Source organism: Cyprinodon variegatus, unplaced genomic scaffold (assembly GCF_000732505.1).
Source record: "Cyprinodon variegatus isolate N-32 unplaced genomic scaffold, C_variegatus-1.0 Scaffold18, whole genome shotgun sequence".
Lineage (NCBI taxonomy): Eukaryota > Metazoa > Chordata > Actinopteri > Cyprinodontiformes > Cyprinodontidae > Cyprinodon > Cyprinodon variegatus.
Window position 1 is genome coordinate 449,161 of NW_015150471.1, and position 23,167 is coordinate 472,327.

At 37.4% G+C, this 23,167-nt stretch overlaps 3 protein-coding genes across 3 annotated transcripts in view; 1 reads left to right on the top strand and 2 right to left on the bottom strand.

Annotated features, from left to right (window-relative positions):
• The window catches only part of cntd1 (cyclin N-terminal domain containing 1), a 5,066-nt gene extending 4,084 nt beyond the window's left edge, over window positions 1–982 (bottom strand). The window contains exon 1 of the mRNA XM_015388014.1: window positions 655–982. Coding sequence (XP_015243500.1) covers window positions 655–835 — 181 coding nt within the window. The 5' untranslated portion in view covers window positions 836–982. The remainder of the gene's footprint in view (window positions 1–654) is intronic.
• A 1,104-nt stretch (window positions 983–2,086) lies between these two features.
• Window positions 2,087–5,818, top strand: LOC107093165 (cytochrome c oxidase assembly factor 3 homolog, mitochondrial). Its single transcript, XM_015388028.1, has 2 exons — window positions 2,087–2,345; window positions 5,223–5,818. Exons 1-2 carry the CDS (start codon window positions 2,150–2,152, stop codon window positions 5,324–5,326), a joined length of 300 nt encoding a protein of 99 aa, XP_015243514.1. The 5' UTR covers window positions 2,087–2,149; the 3' UTR covers window positions 5,327–5,818.
• Window positions 5,819–6,499: 681 nt separating this feature from the next.
• Window positions 6,500–23,167, bottom strand: part of wnk4 (WNK lysine deficient protein kinase 4) — an 87,586-nt gene continuing 70,918 nt past the window's right edge. Inside the window, exons 14-21 of the mRNA XM_015388037.1 lie at window positions 22,590–22,644; window positions 22,231–22,362; window positions 17,176–18,008; window positions 15,212–15,296; window positions 8,837–9,443; window positions 7,826–8,031; window positions 7,451–7,545; window positions 6,500–7,371 (exon numbers count right to left, since the gene is read on the bottom strand). Of these exons, the coding sequence (XP_015243523.1) occupies window positions 7,369–7,371; window positions 7,451–7,545; window positions 7,826–8,031; window positions 8,837–9,443; window positions 15,212–15,296; window positions 17,176–18,008; window positions 22,231–22,362; window positions 22,590–22,644 (2,016 nt within the window). The 3' untranslated portion in view covers window positions 6,500–7,368. The remainder of the gene's footprint in view (window positions 7,372–7,450; window positions 7,546–7,825; window positions 8,032–8,836; window positions 9,444–15,211; window positions 15,297–17,175; window positions 18,009–22,230; window positions 22,363–22,589; window positions 22,645–23,167) is intronic.

Consider the following 23,167-nt stretch of genomic DNA (forward strand, 5'->3'; position numbering starts at 1 on the left):
TCCCCATGAACACGGGGACGGAACTCAATGGGAAAGGAAATTATACTTATTTCTGATTTCAAAAGTTGCGTATATTAGCTGCGACATATGAATCAAGATGCTATGACCGAAAAAATTTGATTGACAGATGACCGTTGATATATGATTGGCCGAATTTAGGTGTTCAGGCTGACGTATAACTAACTGGCCTGCAGAAGATAACGAAAAACACAGATTTTAAGACAGGATTTTTTCAAACTGAAATTTTCTAACTTTTGGAAAAATATAGTCTGATAAAGAATATATTTATATACATGTTTAAGCCAGAAAAATTTGACATTTAAATATGATTTCCCTACAACTTTAACCCCACACTGCTCCCCAAAGGGATGGGTTAAATGCAGAAAGAAATTTCTTCAGTGTCAGATCAATTATTATTGATACTTTTACATATATTTCTTGAGTATTTCTTTAAATAAATTTAAAAAGGAAAAATAGCAAGCTTTTTAAACCTTAAATATATTAGAATACAGTTTTTCTATTTGATTTCAGTGTGGGAAATGTCTTGGTTGGTACAACTGTATCCATGTTTATTAAAAATATATGTACTTACAATGTAGAATCTAAATATGTTTGTTTTTAATTTGCTACAGAAATAAAAAAAAATGTACCCACCAACGAATCTTTTCCGTTTAAAGCTTCCGCTGTATTTCGTTAAATCATCCAGGTTATCTTTGTTCACTTGGTTTAAATCCACCAGAAAATCATTGAGAAGATCAGAGGAGGTTTCGCGAAATTTAAAGCTTGCTGCTTGATGACGAGACTTACGTTGAAAACTAATAAAACTTTTCGCCATATTGCTTTGAAAAAACTAACCTGTCACGTGAGATTTTCCTGGACAATAACCGTTAAATAATAAATAAAGTGTTTAACGACTCAGACTACAAATATAACCGCTCGCCTAACAATTATTTTTAACAAAAGATGGCGCTGTTCACACGGTTTTCTACAGCCGTTTCGAGTAGGAAACAAAGTTTTGCAGCAGTTTCTCTCGCTTTTCGAGCCACACGTCAACGCCTCCGCCATATTGTGAGAGGCAAGACAGCCATGATATTTAGATTAATTGACTTTACTAATCTCACAGTGGAGAAATGTTCTCGTTACATCAGCTCAAATAGCCAAAGAAGAAGAAGCAGGTTCTTAAGGAAGAAAAAGGTGCATATAGTTCAAACAAATGTGTCCAAATTACACAAAATAAAATCCTCTACCACCTTATAATCACGACTGTTAGCTCATAATAATGAGATATTATGCCAAATATCTGACTGAATAATGGGACAGCTACGTGATTATCTCATAATTATGGCTTAACTAGAATATAATATAACTATAATATAATATAATATAATCTATTTCATAATAATAATATCGTTCAAAATAAGGACTTGGTTTTTCATAATTATAAAATAATAAAGACATAATCTTGAGATACAAGTCGTTTTCTATGGAGGACCAGCTCTACCATATTTAAAAATACATACAGAAATAGATAAATGCTCAATAAATACAATTAATTGCCCCCCCAAAATACAATAAACAAATAAATGTAGCTAGAAATTAAATTATACAGTGCGACATAAATGTATAAACTCTTTTCATTATCTTCTTTATTTATTCACATTTGTAATAATTAGCTTATGTATTTATTGTCCGTTACAATCTTCAACTTTATTTAATAATTACTTATCTTTTAAGTATTTATTTATATTTGTATGCTTATTTATTTATTGAGCATCTATTTATTTCTGTATTTATTTTTAAATATGGTAGAGCTGGTCCTCCATAGTTTTGGGGTTTCTTTATTAGAGAAATTGTGTTCCAAACGGAGTATTGGGTTATTTCTACTCCAATATTTAGTTAATGCAGTTTTTTTTTCTACAGATTCTGCTTCAGGTAGTCTTAAGTCCCCCTCCCATCCAGTAGGTGGCGAAAATCATCCACGAAAAAATGTTTGACAACCACAATTTTAAATAAGAAGAAAAAAATGAAGATCTGACAACTGTACTCCAGACCACACCAATACGCATTTCCGTTCCACTGCCATATCAGATGGTTTGAAATCAGTGGAAGTAGTTTCACGCCGGATCCTGAAGTTCCAAGGACCGCAGACATGGCTGACAAGAAACCTTCAAAGTCTGATGCTCCGTTCGCCACAAGGATAGACCCAACTAAAGAGAGCCTTTCTCAGGAACAGATGCATTTTATCAGGCAGGTAGAGCTGGAGCAGTGGAAGAGGAGATCATCAAAACTCCGAACGCGGAACGTTGCCACGGGACTTGCTATAGGAGCGCTGGTTTTGGGCATTTGTATCCTTTACGTCAGCTGCAAGGTGAACTACGTAACGTTAGCTTAGCATGCTAATGGTGCTCTAAGTGCAAAATGTGTCAATAATGGCTGATATAACTTATTTATTCATAATTGGTCATATTTATATAAACTGTATGGACTAGTAAATGATTATTATTTGTTAATTTATAAATTTTAAAGGCTACTAACCTTTTTTGAAAATGAGCTAACTAACTTTGCAAACAAATGCTTTAGCTAGCTTCTAAAATTCTATTACTAAGTCTGGTGAAAAGCAACGTTTTATGTTTTTATTAACGAGACTAGGATGTTTTTGTTGAATTTCATCCAGTAGGCATTTAAAAACACATTAAATTTTGATTATAATGTAACTATATATTACTTATAGATGTGCAGTAAAATCCGGAAATTAAATTTAAAAACAAAAACAATACTTCAATGCCAGCTTAGGAAGAGCAGCAACTGGCAGCTATTAGCATGCAGAGACGTTGTGGTTAATATTACGTTTTTTAAATAAAATGTGGTTGAGCAAAATTATTTTAAATGTCATATTTATCAAGAACCAAATACATTTTAAGGGAAAGAGTCTGTTATTTTCCAGCTTCTGCTATCAGGAAGGTATTTGCTTTTATTTATTTGTGTTTTTTCCAAAATACTTTGTGAAATGAATTACTGGTAAAGTATTATTTTTCATCTTTATAAATGATTTTATACCGTTAAAGTAAATTAAGATCGACAACAGTAAAAGCACGAGTTAAACATGTTATTATGATCTTGACATATAAATGATCATACCTTTAAAATTTAAGGGTGTAACTAACAAATGTTTGCTTTCAATGGACCTTCAGCCAGCTGTCCTCCAGTGTGGAGCAACAGGTACAAGAGGGGTTGATGTTTTTTTTTTTTTTGTTGATCATGTCAAAAATAACAATTTGGAAAATGCACATAATCTTTGACATTCTACCAAAGTATTCACACCCCTTGAAGTTTTTCCGTTAAATATTGAAAGATAATGTACTTTATGGGGAGTTTATTTTGTAAAGCAGAAATACTAAAATATTGGAGGAGAGGGAAAAGTATGCATGGTTTGATAAACTATTTCTTACGAAAAGGATGCCCATACCAAGATACTGCCACTACCATGTTTTACCATTGCAGCTTGATCCCATCACCATGGTAAAAGATAGTACTGGTACTAACATCTGTAATAGTTTATCTCAAAGTTTCTTGATTCAGAATCAAAAAAAGTCGCCCTGAAAGATAAGGACATTTATAATTTGTAGATCTTTATATGCAAAATTAGTTTAGGAAAATATGTATATATTTTTCTTTAACCTCACAATTTTTTAACACATAAAATCCCATGGAAAAAAGTTTGACCGGGTTCCTGCGGGTCCTTAAAAAGTCTTAAAGGAATAGTACACCCAAAACATGATTAGCCTTCATTTTCTACTCACCCCTATGCTGAACAACACTCTGGAGTACTTTTTTGATATCTCAAATGCATCTGGAGATCTGGGAGGCTTCTTGCTGTCTGCTGACATTCAAATAATGGAGGTCTATGGCGCCCGAGACAGAAAGGTCCATTAAAAGTAAAAAAAAAACGTGTCAATATTCCTCCATACTGCTCGTCCAATGTATTCCAAGTGTCCTGAGTGGGTAGCATCCAGAATTTACTCGAAACAAAGTCATTTAGAATGTTTTTAGAGCATAAACAGTAGTGTATAGGATTTCCTAAAAGCGCGCACGTGCGCGATCACGACGCTACGGAAGCCGGCAGACCAAACCAGATGAAAGTGCGCATTCAGCTCGGCAAAGAACTCATGCTCTTCCTCAACACTGAAGTCCTCAGACATTTTTCTTTCGTTGTTTCTTTCTTTGCACAGGTAAACAGCACATTTCTTCTTCTACGCTTGCATTATCGGCAGAGCAGACGCTGAATGCGCACTTTCATCTGGTTTGGTCTGCCGGCTTCCGTAGCGTCGTGATCGCGCATGTGCGCGCTTTCAGGAAATCCTATACACTACTGTTTATGCTCTAAAAACATTCTAAATGACTTAGTTTCGAGTAACTTCTGGATGCTACCCACTCAGGACACTTGGAATACATTGGACGAGCAGTATGGAGGAATATTGACACGTTTTTTGTGGACTTTTATGGACCTTTCTGTCTCGGTCACCATAGACCTCCATTATTTGAATGTCAGCAGACAGCAAGAAGCCTCCCAGATCTCCAGATGCATTTGAGATATCAAAAAAGTACTCCAGAGTGTTGTTCAGCATGGGGGTGAGTAGAAAATGAAGGCTAATCATGTTTTGGGTGTACTATTCCTTTAATTGGTATTAAAATGTCTTAAATCAGTCTTTTGTAGGTCTTCATTTTTTAAACATCATAAATAGGATTATTTTCTATTATGATTTATTTTTGTAATCTAAATAAAACATTAGAATGTACTTTTTAATTTAAAAAAAATAATGGCTCGCAATTATTGGTTTTGTCCCGATAGCGGAACCAATAAAAGTGTTGAAGGTTTTTCTTGTGTTTCTTGTGAATTTGGTCTTAAATTTTTATTTCAAGTGGCTTTAAAAAGTCTTGAATTTAACTTGCCTTATGCTGTAGGAACCCTGGTTTGAATTTGTGCTTTGATCATAAAATATGGAAAAAATGTAAGTGATATATATATATATATATATATATATATTTTTTTACAAGGATTCATATTTCAGAATATTAGTGGATGTCTAGGATTTTCTAATTCAAACACCTGTTTCCCCTTAAGTCCCATTTATCTCATACCAGCAGATCAGCTCGTTCCTGTGTTACGTAATCTTTGGTTTCCTCCTCCCGGTATTCTCCTTGACCCGTTGCTCTTAAACCAGATGGCTACACGTTCTTCTCAGTCTCCCAGGAGCGGATCATGGACGAGATCGATGAAGAGGCCAAGCGTGCCAGACTGCAGGGACCAAAGACTGGAGCCAACTGAGGCGAGAAGGCTGCCAGCCTCTCTTTGGACTCTTTGTTCTGTCCTGCACTTACACCAGGAGAGGACAGTTGATACCACTGAGTCATATTCCATGCCTGGCTGCTGTTGTTTTTTTTTATTATTTCAGACAGGACTATTTGTCTTGATGATTGGTATTAAAGGGTGGTTGTTTTGATTTGTCTTGAGCTCTTTTGAGCTGCTTTTCAGTGGAACAGATTAATCCACTGATCTCAGTGTGGCCTTTCGATGCTGCATGGAAAGCCTCGATGGCATATGTCCAGCTCTGATCATGTAATTACACTATCTTATGGAAAAACAACAGAAGAGGCTGTTAAAGGTAAAACAACAGTGGCCTTGAAGGAAAAAAGGATGCTAGTGACACTGAAAAGACATGAATCAGCGTGATAAAATGTTATTTATGTTGATAAAATGTTTGTACTGAACAAATCTAATGTACTAGACCCAAAATAATAAATGTAAAAGTCATCCTTGTTTGTATTTATGTAAACACGACAAAAGAGGCAAAGTATTTACAATGGTGTTTATTTTATTCACAATTTATTCATATATGGAATCTTATCTAGAATAAAAGTATAAAGTAAGACATTGTTAGAGGGAAGGCACAGATTCAGCTTGGCAGGACAGCAGCTTTAGAAAGCAATCTGATTTTATATATTTACATTCAACATGAAGTCGCAGGAGTTTGTCCGCCAGAAATCCTGCGTAGAAGGCAACAGCGAGAGATTCACAGTCGGTAGGAAAGTCCGAATCCAAGCGGGAAAGATGGACGGTCAAGAGTCTTTAGTGTACCTCTTAAAACGACAGAATTAAAACGGAATTTGTTAAAGTGCACAAGGTGCTTGATCTGCAAAATAATACACAGAAGTGCATCTGATACGGTGATATGATTGAAACGTTTATTTCAGTAATTCAGTTTTAAAACGTAAAACTCAAGTCGTTAAAGAAAGTCGGATTCTTTTGACCTACATAAGACTAAACTGAGAAGAATATAAATATATTAGTGCGAAAAGAACCTCAGACTTGTAGAGGATTGGGAAGCCAATAAAGTTTAGTGAATGTACTGCAGAGCACATGCATACTTTTTATGACACTAGACTCGATTTTAAATGGTCTTTAAAAATAGAGATTTCAGGAAAAACATTTGTTTCCTTTATCTCTGTGAGAAATTAACCTGTAGAGTTTTACTTTTTAAATCGAATCACTAAAATAAATAGATTTTAATATCATTTATATCAATACACATTTGATTATTTATTTTTTTGTTTGTTTTCAGCTCAAAAAGGACTTAAGGTACCAGAAATATTCTGTTTACTTTTTAGCTTGTAAACTTAATCTATAATAAATGCATTCAGCTATATACACATTTACAGTCAACAGGAAAGCCAGTAGTTCAGGAACTTTTTTTTTCAAATACTCTGACGCTCGCTCTATACCAGCTTTCTCATTTGCTTGTACTTTAGAAACATTTGCACAAGTGTCACATTTTCATGGCGTCCCAAAAGAAAAGTTGTTTTCTTATTAATGGTACCGAGTTGAAGAAGCTACTTTGCAGCTAGTGTTTGATTTAATCCAAGGAAGGAAATAACCGCTGCCCTGCTGAATGAGAATAAGTTCACCGTTCATTCAGCAGATGGAGCGAGTTCGTTATAAAGTACAGCATCATTTCCGTCAGCATCACATCAGACAAGCAGGAAATCATTTTCTGTTATTCTGGGTCAGCCTCATGGTAAATGCACCGCCTTGGCGACACAAGGTACCGTCGCTTGACGCCGTCGTTGCATTGTTATGATTCACTGTGGAGGATTTACGTCGGATCCGTGCGGGACGACGCTTCGACTCCGGCTTCATCAGTAACCGCTTCTGTACATGTGAGGTAAAGGAGCAGCCGGGCGGAGCTGCACAGTCGCTGATCAGGGAGGGGCAGTTAAATGGGTGGTGCGCCAGCGAAACCGTCTGAAGGGTTTTTCGGCCTCTTGCAGTCGCTTCAGATGAGGTAGTCTGGATTTCTTGTCCTTGGGTTCTTACTGGAAACAGGAAATGAGGAAAAACATGAAAAACGGAAACAAAGGAAGCTGGTAAAGTTTAGATGATCAGTTTACTCACCATTCTACTGATGTCAGTAGCAAAAGTTACGCCTTTACTGAGTTTATCCTGCGAACCGCTGCTGCTGCCTCCAAGAGAGTTTCTCCTGATGATACCTGGTTAAAAAAATGCTTTCCATTAAATCAACAATTTAATTTAGTTTATTTCTATAGCGCCAATTCACAACCCTCATCTCAAGACACTTTACAGTTCGCACGATCATCTAAGGAAAACCAGATGATTGCATCGACTCATTGACTTGAATGTAATCCCTCACACTAAGCATGCTTGTAACGACAGTGGAGAGGAAAAACTCCACTATTCGACAGTAAAATGCGTATTAGAAATGCATTTTACTGTCAAATACGGCTTTAGGAGGGGGATAATCTCAGCTACCTTGGATAGGCAGAATGTCGACGCGCTGCAGACTGTTCCTGCGGGACGAAGGGAAACCGCTGCCTTTGGAGAGGCGGCGCTGGCGGCTGGAAAGCATGGCTGCTGGACAGACGATGCCTGGAGGAGGAACCTTCCCCATCCTCGCATACAGTTCCTCGATTTCCCTCTTCTGTTCAGCCTCTAAAGCCTGAACCTCTGAAAGGTGTCTGCAAATAAAAAATATATAACAAGTGAACACTGATATTTTTTTGGAGCAACTGAGCGAGGGAATGCATAAAAATCTTTAAAGCTCCGAACTGTTCCAGAAATGTTAAAAATAGAGGGACAAAAGTGACACAGTTTTGATTTCTTTTAGCAATAACAAGTAAAGCTATTCTTCTTGGAGTGCTTCAGTAAAATAATTTAAAATAAATGCTTTACCCATTAAGTCAACATGCGTCATACAAATTGTAATGAGGCTCATTTAGAAGTTATTGCTCCAGTGAAACGGTTATCTGGGTGTTTTGGGAATCAGACCTTGAGGGACAGATTTTGTTTTTAACAAAGCAGAAATTGTTTTTTTTTTTTTTTTGCATCATTTGAGGTATGAATAATGTTTTCATAATGTGAGAAAACTCACTCAGCAGTGCAGATTTTAAAAGATAGAAAAGCGAATATTGATTTTCATAAAAGTGAGATAACGTTTTTAAGATATAAAATTTTTTAAGGCGCAGAAAAATTTGAGTTTTCTTCCAAAAATCGAAATCAGGATTCTATTTTTCAAATAACTGCTTAATCGTTTCCAGAACATCATTTTAGCTGCAGAGGCTACCTGCATACGCTGGTAATATCTTAATCTCAAAAGTAGTTGAAAATGCAGCACACATAACTTCTATGAAGTTATTTACACTCTGATAAAAACATTTTGTTTAGCTGTTTATAACATCTTAAATCAAACGTTAAATTCATTTTTCTCCTTTTACTAAGATTGATATTTTCTGCTGTGTAAATCTGAGATGAAAGATCATTTACTTTTCTCTGAGTTCCTGAAGTTCCTCCATCATTTCCTCGTCCTCGCTGTCAGAGTCGTCGCTGCTCAGGTAGGGGGCGCTGCGGTTGTAAGTGGTCAGCCACAGGTTGTGAAGGGCGTTGCTGTACTGGGGGCTGCCGGCCGCTCCGTCCCACAGCCTCCCCTCCATCTCAGCGGCCGTCACCGAGAGCCCGCTGTCTGCAGATGTCCCCATCAAGCTGAGGCTGCAAGTCCTCCTCCGACCCCTCTTCCTCACCCTCGATCGCTCCCCTAAAATCTCCCTCTCCTCCTCCTCATCTTCGACTTCTTCATCTTCTCTGTTACGATGCTGATGCTGACTTACAGCCCATCCTGCTGGCCGGTCCACCTTCTGGACGACCCCTTTAGGGTCTCTGTGGGGATGAGGCTGAGGGGGGGACATGGTGAGGGAGGTGTTAAGGCTGGACTCGGACCCCCCCACCTCCTCTGTGCTGCTCTCTGACTGGGTGTTGCTGTTGATGGTTGGCTGTGGTGCAGGTGGTGCTGGGTTTGCTGGGTCAGAGGAGTCCACAACGTCAACGCTGGGCGTCACCTGGAACCTTCCAACCCTCACTGGTGCTGACTTGACTTCTGTGATTGAACAGGACATAAAAAAGGGTTAAAACATTTCTGAGGATCCTGATACCCAAAGATGATGTGCCATTAAATGTAGTGCCTACAAGGATATTTAAATTTCTCTAAGCTACACCATACAGTGAAAATTTGAATCCTGAAATTTCATAGTTTTTAAAATTTCATAATCCATAAATATATGGAGTGAATTTTGTTCCATTATTGTTGCAAACAAACAGCACACTTTGTTTTATATTTAATTTCTCCAAATATTTTTAAATTAGCATTTTTTCTAAATATATTTTTACATATTTTATATTTGAATTTTTTTTTTTATTATTTTCTAAATTTCCATTTTTAAGATTTAGTTTTTTACAAGCTGCATTCTTTTCAAAGTGTGTTTTACCGATTTTCCACTTCTGGTGGCAGACTTCTCTGCAGGGTGGGGAAGAAAAATACATTTCTATTGTTCTGTTGGATATTAGCTATGACATTGTATTAATAAATGTGAGTTAAAAGCTTATATTGGCCTTGAAGTAAAGAGAATAGGACCTGATATTTGAAAATAATGCAATTTGTAAATCTCTATCTGAAAAACAGAAATAGAAAAGACACTAAAAAATATAAAACATTAAAAAAAAACAACAACAGAAAAGTCACAGTTACCATAAACCTTTTTCTTAACATTTTTCAAAGTTTCATTTCTGGATTGTATTTTTTTAATTTTTTTATTTACAAAATGTGTTCTTTGCTTTAAACAATTGTGGAACAAATTTCACTCCATACAATTCCTGAAACAAGACAACGCTGAAGGCAAACTGATTTAAAAACTTTAATTCCCACCCCCTGGATTTCTGTGCCATCTGGAGCAGCTTCAATCAGCTCGATTATAAAATCAGTAACAGACTCCTCAAATCTGCACCACATGTTAAAACACGTAACCGTTTTTGCAAAGAAGAATAAGCAGAGCATTTAGCAGAATGTTGATGAGCGAAGCTGTTGGAAATGAAGGTGGTTTAACTAAATATGGACTCAGTGGTGAATCCATCTTGGAGCGGTTCTGAATTTCCCTGGAGGCAGAGCTATTGCTGCTATTATCTAGTGTCGCTCCTTTCCTCATGAGGGATGAAACCTACAGAGCTGCAAATAATTATGTTCTTTTTGGGGCCTTCGAAGCAGAAAAAGGTGTTCCTGATGCCATGTTCCTATGTTGATATCCTGGACAAAACCACTGCTGTTGTTAACTAAGTGGAGATAAGAAAAGAAATTAGGCTCCAATGCTTCCAAAATTAACAGTGCTTCCTTCTGTTGATTAATTAGTTGGTAACAGTTTCTGTATCTTTCATTACACTGCAAAAACAATCTGAAATTAAGTAAAAAATTCTTAAATCAAGTGTATTCACCCATATTTTAGCAGATAAATAAGATAGTTTGCCAATAGGATGAGTATTTTTACACTTAAAATAAGTTAATTAGATAATATGCACTTGAAATAAGACAATACAATTGATTTTTCTTATTTCAAATGTAAATTGTCTTGTTCCATTGGCAAAGTGTCTCATTTATCTCCTCAAATCAGGATAAAATGCACTTATTTGAAGAAAAAATGACTTATTTAGATTTACATTTTTTGCAGTGTATTCTGTTCTTTCTATCTCATTCAAGTACAAAGTTTCCCAACAGGGGGTACTCGTACCTCCAGTGGCCCACAAGTGTATTACTAGGGGTACATGAAAATATTTTATTTTTCAGGTGATAAAATAAAATAGGGCTGGGATATGTTCTTAAAACAATAAAAAAATAAAATAACAAGCATCTTTCAACCAAAAAGTATTTTTTTTTACATGTCTGAGTTCACCTTTAGATAAGTTCACCCTAATCAAAACTAAACAGAGGAACAGACGGGATGTAGATAACAGTTATTAGCTGTTTTTCACACTGATCAATCTGAGCTAATCAAGCAGCTCATGTTTTGATGATAACAAATTAAAGCTAATTAAGTAAGTCTGATTTTTGTTCTTTATTTTGTTCCCAATTCATCAAATTTAAATCTGACCGTAAAGGAGTTACTCAGAGGAGCTCCAGTTTTATAAATACAGGTTTATAATATGATTTTATTTTGTATTTATTTTGATTCCATACTAAATTCCAGGCAACATTTTTATTATGTTTTTTTTATTTGAGATGGAAATAATGAAATGATGAGAATTAAATGCTTAAATTAAAAGATTAAGTAAAATAATCTTTATTTTGTTTTCAGTTATTGTATGTTCCACTTTTAGGCAGCCGTCCATACTTTTGATTAAGAGGGGTACAAAAAAATACCCAAGGTAAAAAAAGTCAAAAAAGGTTAAAAAACACTGTTCTAGACTCTCAATGTGTTATATATATATATAAAAAAATCCTGCCTTTGTTTGCTGGACTCTTCCTCCCGTTTAAAGGGAAAGGTTTCTCTCCACTGTTGCCATGTTCTTTCCCAGGATGTACAATCATTTCACTGCATTTTATAATAACTATCTTGCATTTATAAGCATTTAACCCAAACCAGCTTTACCCCTGGATTTTATTGGAATTTATTTTCCACCACAGGAAACAATTAATTTCAGCTAAAAAGGTTATAATATAAACAAAGATACTCTGGTTGAATTCACCCTGAATGATGAGCGACAAAAAGCCAAACTGATCATGATGTAATGGAGTAATGAGTGTCTGTTGGATAATATATCTTCTGTTATGCAACCATAAGTGCTTCAACAGAAAGAACCTGGACTTGCTTTTGATTCTTTGTTTTCTTTTTTTACCTCTCAAGTGAAAATCTTTTAACTAACTGAATGCAAGTTTAAACTAATAAAATTTTCATGGAGAATCCACATATTTAAAGTCTAAAGAAGTCTAATTTTCTGGGCCATAAAGACAAACTGACTCAATGCACAGAAATCTTTAAGCTGCTTAAATAACATAAATATTTTTAAACATTTTGTGATTTTATGTGAATTAATGATCAAGAACCATTTAAGGAAGAAAAGATCAGATGGTCAGTTCACGTCCTTTTCTGAATTATTGCCAAATAATTACTTTATTACTGATAATTATGTCTGTTTTATGTGATCAAGTGGGGATCTGTCAGACACCAGCCCCCCCTGCAGGTCAAAGCAGGCAGAGGGTGGATGGATGTGCTTTCCATGATCTCATAACTATAAACTAAAGATTCCTCAAATATTTCATCACTTCCATGTCTTGCAACTGACATCACGTCTCTATAAGTTTTGGATACTTTTGTTTCACTTTTGCTAGTCCACGGCCGCCTACATCAATAATTTTTAGACCCATTAATTGATATCAGTACAGATCCATCTCCCTAGGGCGAGTCTTTATCAGCTTTGCTCATTTAGAAACTAATATATTTTCCCATTTCTTTCAGAAAGGAAGATGTTTGAAAATCAATTTTCACATCTTGCCACAGATCCTCCGTTGCATTCAGTTACAGACTTTGACGGAGCCGTTTTAACGCATGGATTTCTTTTGATCCGTTCCACTGAAGTTCTTGCCTCATGTTTGATGTGACTGTCCTGCATAAATGTGAACCTCCACTCCAGTCAAGCCCTTTGGAGCCTTTAAGAGGTTTTACTTTAACCTAGCATTTAGCTCTATCCATGTTCCAATCACATCTAAACAGTTTCTCTGCCCCTGTTGAATGAAAACAATCCCACAGCATGATGCTGCCATCACCATATGTCACAACGGAGAATGGTTGTTCCCCACTGGAAAAATGATCTAGAAATAAGTAAAAATGTAGTAAATTAAGTGTATTTACCATTAATTTGAGAAGGTAAATGCTATATTTTGCCAATGGAATGAGTATTTTTACTCTTAAAATATGATAATTAGATAATATGAACTTGAAATAAGACAATGCAATTGTGTTTTCTTATTTTAAATATAAATTGTCTTGTTCCATTGGTAAAATGCATCTTTTTCCTCCCCAATACAAGAACAAATGCACTTATTTTAAGAAAAAATGACTTTTTTAGATTTGGATTTTTTTCCAGTGCCTACACTGCAAAAAGCGATCTAGAAATAAGTAAAAAAAAATCTTTAAATTAGTTGTATTTACCCTTATTTTAAGTAGCTACATAAGATGATTTACAAAATAACAATTTTCACTCTTAAAATAAGATAATTAGATAATATGAACTTGAAATAAGACAATGTAATTATTTTTCTTATTACAAATGTAAACTGTCTTGTTCCATTGGCATAATGTCTTAATTGCCTCCTCAATTCAAGAAAAAGTTACTTATTTTAAGAAAGAAATACTTATATTTCACATTTTTGCAGTGTTATGCACTGGAAAAATGATCTAGAAATAAGGAAAAATTTCTCAAATTAAGTGTATTTATCCTTAATTTAAGTAGGTAAATGAGATGGTTTGCCAATAGAATGAGTATTTTTACTCTTAAAATAATATAATTAGAAAATATACACTTGAAATAAGACAATGCAATTGTGTTTTCTTATTTTAAGTGTAAATTGTGTTGTTCCATTGGCAAAAAGTCTCTTTTACCTCCTTAATCCAAGAAAAATTCACTTATTTTAAGAAAAACTGATTTAGATTTTTCCAATGTGAGGTCTAGCCTCTATTTGAACTCATTAATTTTTCATTCATCTCATGTTAGCTACCTTTTTCTTGTTGCAAACTATAAACAGGACTTCTGACTCTTTGGCAAGAGCTTTCTTCTTCCTACTCATCCATAATGGATGGATTTTATGGAGTGAACAACAAATCAGCCATGTAGACAGATTTGTTTCTTTTTTTCCCCACCTGAGCTGTGAATAACTGCAGCTCCTCCTTTGCTGCTTCTTTATATAATGCTTTTGTTGCCTGTCTGCTTTGTTCCTTGCGGTTCAAAAAAACATTTTGGAAGATTAAATTGCACAAAGGCGGAGTCTTTTTACTTGTTGGCTGACTTCTGAACGTATACAACTTTGTTTCGGTTTATCACATAAGTCCACTATAAAATAAATTGTAATACAAACTGGAAAAGTTAAAGGGGTGAGATAAATTTCTCAAGATAAAATATTTCATCCTGCAGCCGTAGAAGTTTGGGTAACATTTATGAAAAACTAAACTTTTACTGTACGCTGTCACCCACGGTAAAACAATCTGTGCTCACATCTGCACACCATTAGAGACTTTGAAGTTCTGCAGTGGCGCAGTTTACCCACTGTGGGTCCTTCTTACAGTAAATGCACAAAGTGTCTGTATTTGTGCCCTGTAAAACAGAGGGGCTCTGTTGACTGTGGGATTCTGGGGAGGGTATAAATACTGACAGGTGTGGACGTGGGAGGAGAGGCCTGTAACGAGCCGAGCTGTTGACCGATTGGTCCCCGTCGGTGGGTCGGGCAGCCATCACACGTACGCCTGTGTTCATATCAAATGGAACATTACATCCAGACTCACGATTACGCAATAGCTCCTAATAACGTCCACAGAGAGACACAAAAGGGACTGAAAACAGCAGCAGAGTGTCTATTAAAGACACAGCAAGCCTTTTTTTTTCTTTAACTAATATATGATGTGTTAAAATGTAAGAAAGGTGATAAATGAGTAGGCTAGATTTGTTTATTTATCTATGAGTGTTGGTTTATTTGGGGTGTAAACACAACGATCTTTCAGGACTTCATGTTCCAGGTCTCTGAGTCTTTGGTGAAAAGAAACTTATTTCAGGTGTTTATGATGCAGAGATCTGTTCTAGCAACATGAAAACGTACACGGAAACTCTTACCACATTCAGTGGAAGAGGCTTTGGTCTTCGGGCTGCTGGTGCTGGCTGCAGGTCCGGCTGGGTGGAACTGATCACCGGAGGAAACCTGAAGAGACAAACCCAACCGATTTAAACAAATTATCACAACTTAAAAACGAAAATCATTTTTGTTGGTTTGTTTACTTACTGATCATGTGAAATTAATATTTTAGTAAAAATCAAACACCTCTTTTAACTGGTATCAGCATGTCCAGCCTGTAAATAAGTTTTACTAATTGTGTGGCAGCTCTCTGATTTAGTTAATCTTTGACCTACTGGTTCGTGTTTTATTTTATTTTATTTTGTAGATTTCAAAATATCAAATTCTGCCATCTCACAAAATAGATTTTTTTAAACAAGATAATTAGTAATAATTAATAATCAGTTTTCTATAATTAATAAGTTAATTCTCTCGTTTAAGAAAAGAAAAACCTACAATGGTGACAAATGACTTGAATGTAAACTAAAGGAATAATAAATAAAACTTGAAAATGAGCAAGTCAGAAAAAAAAAAAAAAGGGCCAGGACAAAACTGTCTGTTTGTTTGAGCCAAAGTGGACTTAATGGGAGACTATAAAGGAGGACGGCATTTTTGAAAATAATTCACAAAAACGCCAGACTGGAATTTACCGAAAAACTTGTTGACAAGCTAAAATGCTCCAGGGAGAATGCCCTTTTGACAGATGAGACAAAATAATTTAACTTTTTTCCCAGGAACATCAGCTCATTCACAGAAGGAAAAATGAAGCATATCAAGAAAAGAACCACGCCCCTACTGTGAAGCATGCAAGAGGCTCAGTTATGCTCTGGGGCTGCTTTGCTTCACAGGCTGAAATATTTAGGAACCTCAGCACTAGAGCCGTCCTCAGGTATCACTTTCCTTCTCCTTTTCAGGAATCGACCAGCCTTCAAACATCTGACTTCAATAAATGAGTGATTACCAGGCCTCTGACCCCTTGGTCGTTGCTGAGGCGGGAATGTAATCATTGTTGCAGGTGTGCTGCAGCAGAGACACACCCAAAACATCCAGGATAGCAGGTCCCTGACTGATTGTGAAAACCACTAGAAAATACGTTTTCCTTTCATATGGTTTCTAAAAATGTTTTGCTTTCTTTGACTTCTTAGATATAAATAAACAGAGAACTTTGAATCTTTTCTATTCTCGTCTATTATCAGTGAGACTTGGCAGCACTCATACCCCACTCTCATTGGCCGAAAAAAAAACATTTAAAAACGGGAACAGTCAGCTTTTAGTGGCAGTGGGAAGAGCTCACTGACGCATGTCTAAACGGTTCAAACGACTCAGAAAGCGACCGCTGTTAAAATCGCCTCGGCTCTGATGGGCATGCTACAGGAAAACCAGACGTGGGTTGACATGCCAATTTACGTGACACCATTGAACGCAACGTACAGATTACAACACACTGCGCTTCTTGTCTAACATAAAAAAACAACAGTTTACATTCGATAAACATGGAGCAGATGAAAGAGTGAAACAATAGAACACACCAACTACGCCCTGACTACATCCTTGCTTCCTTACATGTTGCCCTCCATTGTTTACATCCCTGATTTCTGTCGCACTGATAACATCATCAATGCAGCTTACTAGCGAGGGGTTAGACCCAGCTTTTATTGCCAGTGGGAAGGCAGACAACTGCAGCCAAGCGATTGATAGCAGGTCGACCCATGTTTGAAAAACACTCGTTAACCTGCTTCTTTCAGTGGGAAAGAGGCTTTTACAGATGCTATGCAGCTTTCAAAGATCAGAAAATGACTTGAAAATGTTTCTGACCACAAAATGGTTTCTGACCAACCCAGCAACCAATCAGGGCTGATCAAGATGGGTTTGATGCATTCCTGATAAAACAGAAGTCGGAATACTTAGCATCACAGTTTATTGTGTCACTTGGCCACAGAGCAGCTGTATTGTAACATAAACTCACATTGTTCTCTGGGCTGACTGGTGGTGATGGGCGAGCGTCCGATGAAGACGTCGATGAGGATACTTCTGTTCTAGCTTGAAGCTGGGCTGGAGCCTGGGCTGAGTGGGGCGTCACGTTGCCATCCTCTCTGTGTGGAATTGGGGAACCGGTTGGTCGGATCTGTTGCATGGTCTCCAGAGTGGAATGTGGAGGAGTGGAAGCTGGAGATGCAGGATGCTGCCACTGTGGATGGCTGTTCTGGTAAAATCCAAGCCCATCCATCTGAGGAGCTTGCTCTTGGCTGTGGTAGATGTTTTGAGCTGGGATACCCACTGAAGGGTATGGGGCATCCATCGGTGGTGGAGACTGGTAATGGTGGGGGTAGACCGATGGGTAACCTGAGGGAGGGGCCATGGGTCCTTGCAGGTGGGGGTGGAAGCCTGGATAAGAGGGCATTCCCTGATTAGGCATGTTCTGAGGGGGAATGAAAGAATGAGCCATACTCATGGCCATGGAGATGACATTAGCTAATGAGAATAACGGCTGAGAGTGGGCAGGCCACATATTGGGAGGCTGTGGTCCAGGAGGGGACAACATGACGTTTTCCATTGACGGACTTGGGGTATCATTCACTGGACTCGGAGAGCTGGGTGTTGGAGAGGGAATAGAAGAGAAGGTAGGGTTACTGGCCACACGGGTGAGGGGAGGATGCTGCCCTGCTGGCTTCGGAGACCCTGGAGATCCCGGGTATGTGAACGGAAAGTGAGTTTGGCCCATGTAGGGTAAATGGTAGTGCTGCTGGTTGGACACGAGAGATGACGGGCGTTGGTGCTGATGATGGTGGAGAGGAGACCCTAAAGGAGGAGACAACAGCTTTAATTACTGTGATGCAACGTGAACTTTGTTCAAACTTAAGAAAAGCTAATGCCTATCATTTAACTCATGTATTGTAGCTTATCACCTAAAGAGCAACATGTCAAGGTTATTTTATTCTATTTGACTTTCTCTTTGTTGCAAAATCCTTATTCATAAAGTTTTTATTTAGCCTCCTGTAAAAAGCCTCTGATGACATCACAAAAGGCAAAATGTTATCAGCAGACGAACCTTAATGAGCCCACCTCTGGCACTAATCCAGATCCTGACCAAACAGAAAGTCAATTCACAGCAGTTTACATATTTATTTTAGGGTATAATCATCCCAGTGTGTTTTACAAGATCTGGGTTTTTATCTATCAAACATAACAAAAGTGTATGTTAGCCAAAAAACCCAAAATGGAACAGACCAAATAGAAAACTGATATATCAGCCAACATGTATCCATTAATGTTTTATTGAAAGCACCGCATGAATGCCACTGTGTATTTAAATAAGCCAGATGATCAATATTATTCATGGTTACCATGGAAACGGCAGGGAAGAAAGTGCAGTTTACCAGAGGTGTGTTGGTGAGTGAGGTGGAGAATCGGATAAATATGTTTGGTAGCTACAGTAGTGGTGGTGTGACAAATAAAAGAAAGTATTATGCATGGAAACAGAGTCTGATGTTTGGACTGCTCATATTAACAAGAACAGGCAGGCAGAATTACAATAACCTCTGGCTGAGATATCTCTACTTTATGGATCATTTCACGGAATATTTTGTTCCAAAAAGTGGCTTCAAGTTTTAACCTCTTAACATCCACTTCATTTTGGGCAATCGTTACCTATTTTGCATACCCAAATGGAAAAGCAAATAACTTAGGAAGTGTAAGCCCAAATTACATGTGCAGACCACAGACCAACCTGCATCAGTTCAAACATGACTCAAAGTTGTTGTTTTTTATTCTCAGAAACGATAGGTCTTTTTTGAACAGCAGAAAATGTAGATTTTATTGTATTATATTTGTTCTAAATCACGTTAACCACAAATGCAGAAGATTTCAGGCCTCTAGCTACAACAGTTCCAGAGCTGTGGGGCAGCTTGGAGCTGAGCGCAATGGCTCCACCTGCTGGTAAAAATGTTACCGGTGGAATTTAAATGCATTCTGAATTATTACCCCCACCTTAGGTTTTAAGAGGTGAATTATCTAACTACTGATTACATCAAAACATCTGCAGAAGAATTTGCACTGGTAAGAGCCATTCTCAAAGAATCCAAGAGTGGTTAACAGTTGTAATTGATAAAGAAAAAAAAAACACTTGAAAATCTGGGAAAGAAACACAACCATCTATAAGACATAATATCAGCAAAACTGATAGCCTCGTGAGACCATCCTGATCTCGCGAGCTTTCAAGGTTTCACTCGCAGATCAGTCTGGCTACTTTCCGTTAAAGAAAATTTGGAGCCGTTCACCAAACGAACGTCCAATCAGCGTTGGCTTTGAGGCGTTGAGACGCAACGAGATGCGCGACAGTTCACTCTAAAGAACATGGCGGCTTCAGCCGATAAAACTAGCGTTAGCGTGGCTATCGAGCAAGTTTTATCGGAATTACTGAGTATTTCTTCACTGAAAGAAGAGCAAAACACTGCTCTGGAGGGTTTTCTCAGGGGAAAATATGTTTTTGCTCTTCTCCTGACTTGTTTCGGCAAGAGTAGCCTGGCTTGTGGTTGTGTTTTCGTCGTCGCTCTGTTAGTACGTCATATGCTTCGTTGATCTGATTGGTTTATATGGCCCGTCTATCACCAACATAGGCCAATCAGCTAAACAGTATTTTCGCCCCTTCCCAAAATTACTTCAACGGAAGGTTTCCAGATGGATATGCGGAGCAAATCCATCTGGCGGAGTCAGGTTACAAAACTGCTGCCATTTCAGCTAAACAAGCTCACTTTAGATTTATATTTTCCTTGATATTTTGGATCATTAATAAACTGAATGCAGCCATATCTAACATGTCAGTTGTTTATACATATAATTTATTAATATATTTTACAAATACAATGACTACAGATTGTTTTTAGTTGTATTTACTTATGTTTATATAGCACGGTTCACCCAGCTACCCTCATGATTGTCCAGGTAGCTAAATGTTGCTGATCCCTGAAAACGCGTTATCTGCCATCTGCTGGCATCAAGCAGTACAGCAAAAAAAAAAAAAAAAGCGAAAACAGCAACTGGAAACAAGACCTCATTAACAGAAACTACAAAGATTCTCTTTAAAAATGCAGTTAGTTTTAATTAGTTTTGTAAACTCTTATTACAGATTCAGTTAGATTTCTTTATTTTTTTGCAAGGCTTTATTTCTACTTTTATTTTAGTTAACACATTTTTTTCTAACTCTAGTTTTTGCCATTTTGTTAGTTTTAGTTAAATATAAGGATGATACAGAGCAAGTTTGTTTAAGATCACAACATTTACATGGAAGTAAATTCTCATAAACAAGCTTTATAAATGAGATCCTTAAACATTTTTTTTGTTCTTCAGTCATAGATCAGTTGATCTCTTAATTTAATTTTCTCTGTTAGGATCAGCTACTTTACCCTTGAAATATATTCTCCACCTTTACATCAGTCAGAGCTCTTTAACAGTGGCTTCATGGTGAGTTACTTAATTTGTTTCTGTTTTCACTGGTTGTCAGAGATACTTCAGCCATGTATGTTCATTTCTTCAACAGTTAATGTTAACTCATCTTATCTTTTAAATGTATTTGATTTTTTCTTCCTGTCTGCTGTGTGCTTTTGGCTCCATTTAATCAATTTTCAACCGCAGAATGTAAACTGAAAACAAACAGATGAGAAAATACAAACAGGAGTAAAGAGATTTGATCCAGTTAAAGTTCAGGGAGGTGATGATGATGATGATGATGATTGTCATGGTCTGCTTAGATCCATCATCCAGAGAAATCAAACAAAAATAAAACTAAATTGCTTCCAGATCCATGTTGAAATTTGTCTTTTATCTACCAAGATGTTAACTAAAACCTGCAGATCTGTTGACCTTTTTCGCCTATTGTGATGTCATCGAGCCAGACACTATAAATGAAGGATTTTATAAATTTGTGCTGTGCTTTTTTTAAAAATGTCTGTATGAATTTGTAAGGGAAAAAATAAACAACCGGAGTAGTTAGTTTAGGTTGTGCACCAAAATAAGTTGTTGTGGAAAATTTGATTAATAGAGAAAAGGCTTCTGTCATTGTATAGTTCCTACATCTTTTCTGTATTACAGAAAGGGTTTCCATGCCAAACAAAGACTTTTTGTTTAAAGCAGCATCTGACTGTAATTGCATTTATAATCCAGAACATTTGCACATTAGGTTAGCAGGGCTGTGAGGGGATTGAGCATCAGCGGAGCCACTGAGGCTTTCACGTTTCAACAGGAAGGAAAACGTGCGTCTGTGTGAGTGTGTCTGCGTCCACACAACTGTTTGGGTTTGATTAAAAAAGTCAGAATCTCTAAATCATTCCCTGAGGAATGGTTTAGTGTCTCAACAATGGCTGCACAGTCACAAACCACAGCTCTTCTTGCTGATGATGCAAACCAGCCTCTGCTTTTTCCACGCTGACGGAAACATGAGTTAGGCAGCACTTTGTAAATGGTGGCGGGTGGCCATAAAGCATTGCGAAAGCCGCCATGCAAGCTGACATCCAGCAGGGGAAGGACACGGGACATGAGGAGATGAGGATTGTCTGAGGCTGCAGAGCCAAATGCAGGATGTTTGCTGTCTAACTTCAAATGTCGCTGCTCCTGTGAGGAACAGGGAGAACTTGGGAGGGAAAGAACTTTCTTGGAAATTCAGCCGCAGTTTGTGCTGGCAAACAGATGTTGCTGACTATCACAACACGGCAGAAACCTCATGCTTTACAGCCACGGCATTCACAGCTCCCTGAAAGCCAGAAAGCTCCCTTCAGGTGAGGTAATTACCCAAGAGGCCGAGCTGCAAGGCAGACACAGACCGAGTCTTTGAGGTGCGCCGATGGCGGATGGCGCCACTAGGATGTCTGAACAATACTAAGAAATGGGTTGGGGGGGTGGTTATGTATTGGGTGAGCTGAGCTTTGACTTTTCCGTTGCCAGTACACCATTACAGTTTTTCAGCAACAGTAAACAATGATGGGTTTCTTTAGGTGGGGACCAGAGGGAGGGCTGCAGGGCTGTTTACCTGGGGTGTTGTGGAAAGACTGTGAGCGTATAAGAGGTCGCCCAGGTGAAGTAATGTCTGAACTCAGGACATCGCCATTAGGACAAGGGGGAGAGCCACGCACCCCTACGCTGGGGCAAGCCACACTGTACTCTACAACAAGACACACATGCATGAGAAGACTTCAGGTCACACAGAACTACACACTCACACAAGACAATCATGCATGGTGAAAAAAAAAATGCAGAGGGTTAATATGACAGTTTGAGAGAAAGAAGCACAGTTAATGAGTTATTTTAAAAGTTTAAACAGCCGGAAAGAGGTGTTAAAGGGGTTCCTCTCCAATGGTGGATTTGGTTTATAAAACAGACAAGACTTACCGGGCAGCGAAGAGGAGGAGTGTGTTCGAGGCATAAAGTGACTGTGCAGATTAGGCTGTAAGACATGTAACCAAAGACAATCAGTCAGGAAACATTCAGTGGAACAAATAAAATGTTCTTTTTGTTAGGCAAGTATATCAGACATGCACTGATGTGCAGTGATACAGAGGCACCCTTAAATACTTGATGTATTAAAATTAGAATATTAGCAAAAAGTTGCTCCATTTAGAATCTGAATTTAAAAAAGCAATACCATAAATGGCTTTAATACACAAAAAGTCACAGATTTCAAGTCTTTATTTCTCTAAAAATCTGATGAATACTAATCATAGTTAATGAGAGGTTTAGATTCCGAGCAAATTTCTTTCTCCCATAAAACAATTCGAAGGATTTTTGTTCTGGAAATGTTGAGCCTCTAAAATGTTCATATATTTTAGAGTATTTGCATTAAGCTTCTTTATCAGAGCTTCTTTTGCAGGATTTACTGCAATAACACAGCTTGGCATGGAGTTGATAACCTGACTCCGCCAGATGGATTTGCTCTGCATATCCATCTGGAAACCTTCCGTTGAAGTAAT

Coding starts and splice junctions, on each gene's coding strand:
- LOC107093165 (XM_015388028.1), top strand. CDS start 2,150: ATGGCTGACAAGAAACCTTCAAAGTCTGATGCTCCGTTCGCCACAAGG. Junction 2,346..5,222: donor AGCGCTGGTTTTGGGCATTT/GTATCCTTTACG, acceptor CTCTTAAACCAG/ATGGCTACACGTTCTTCTCA.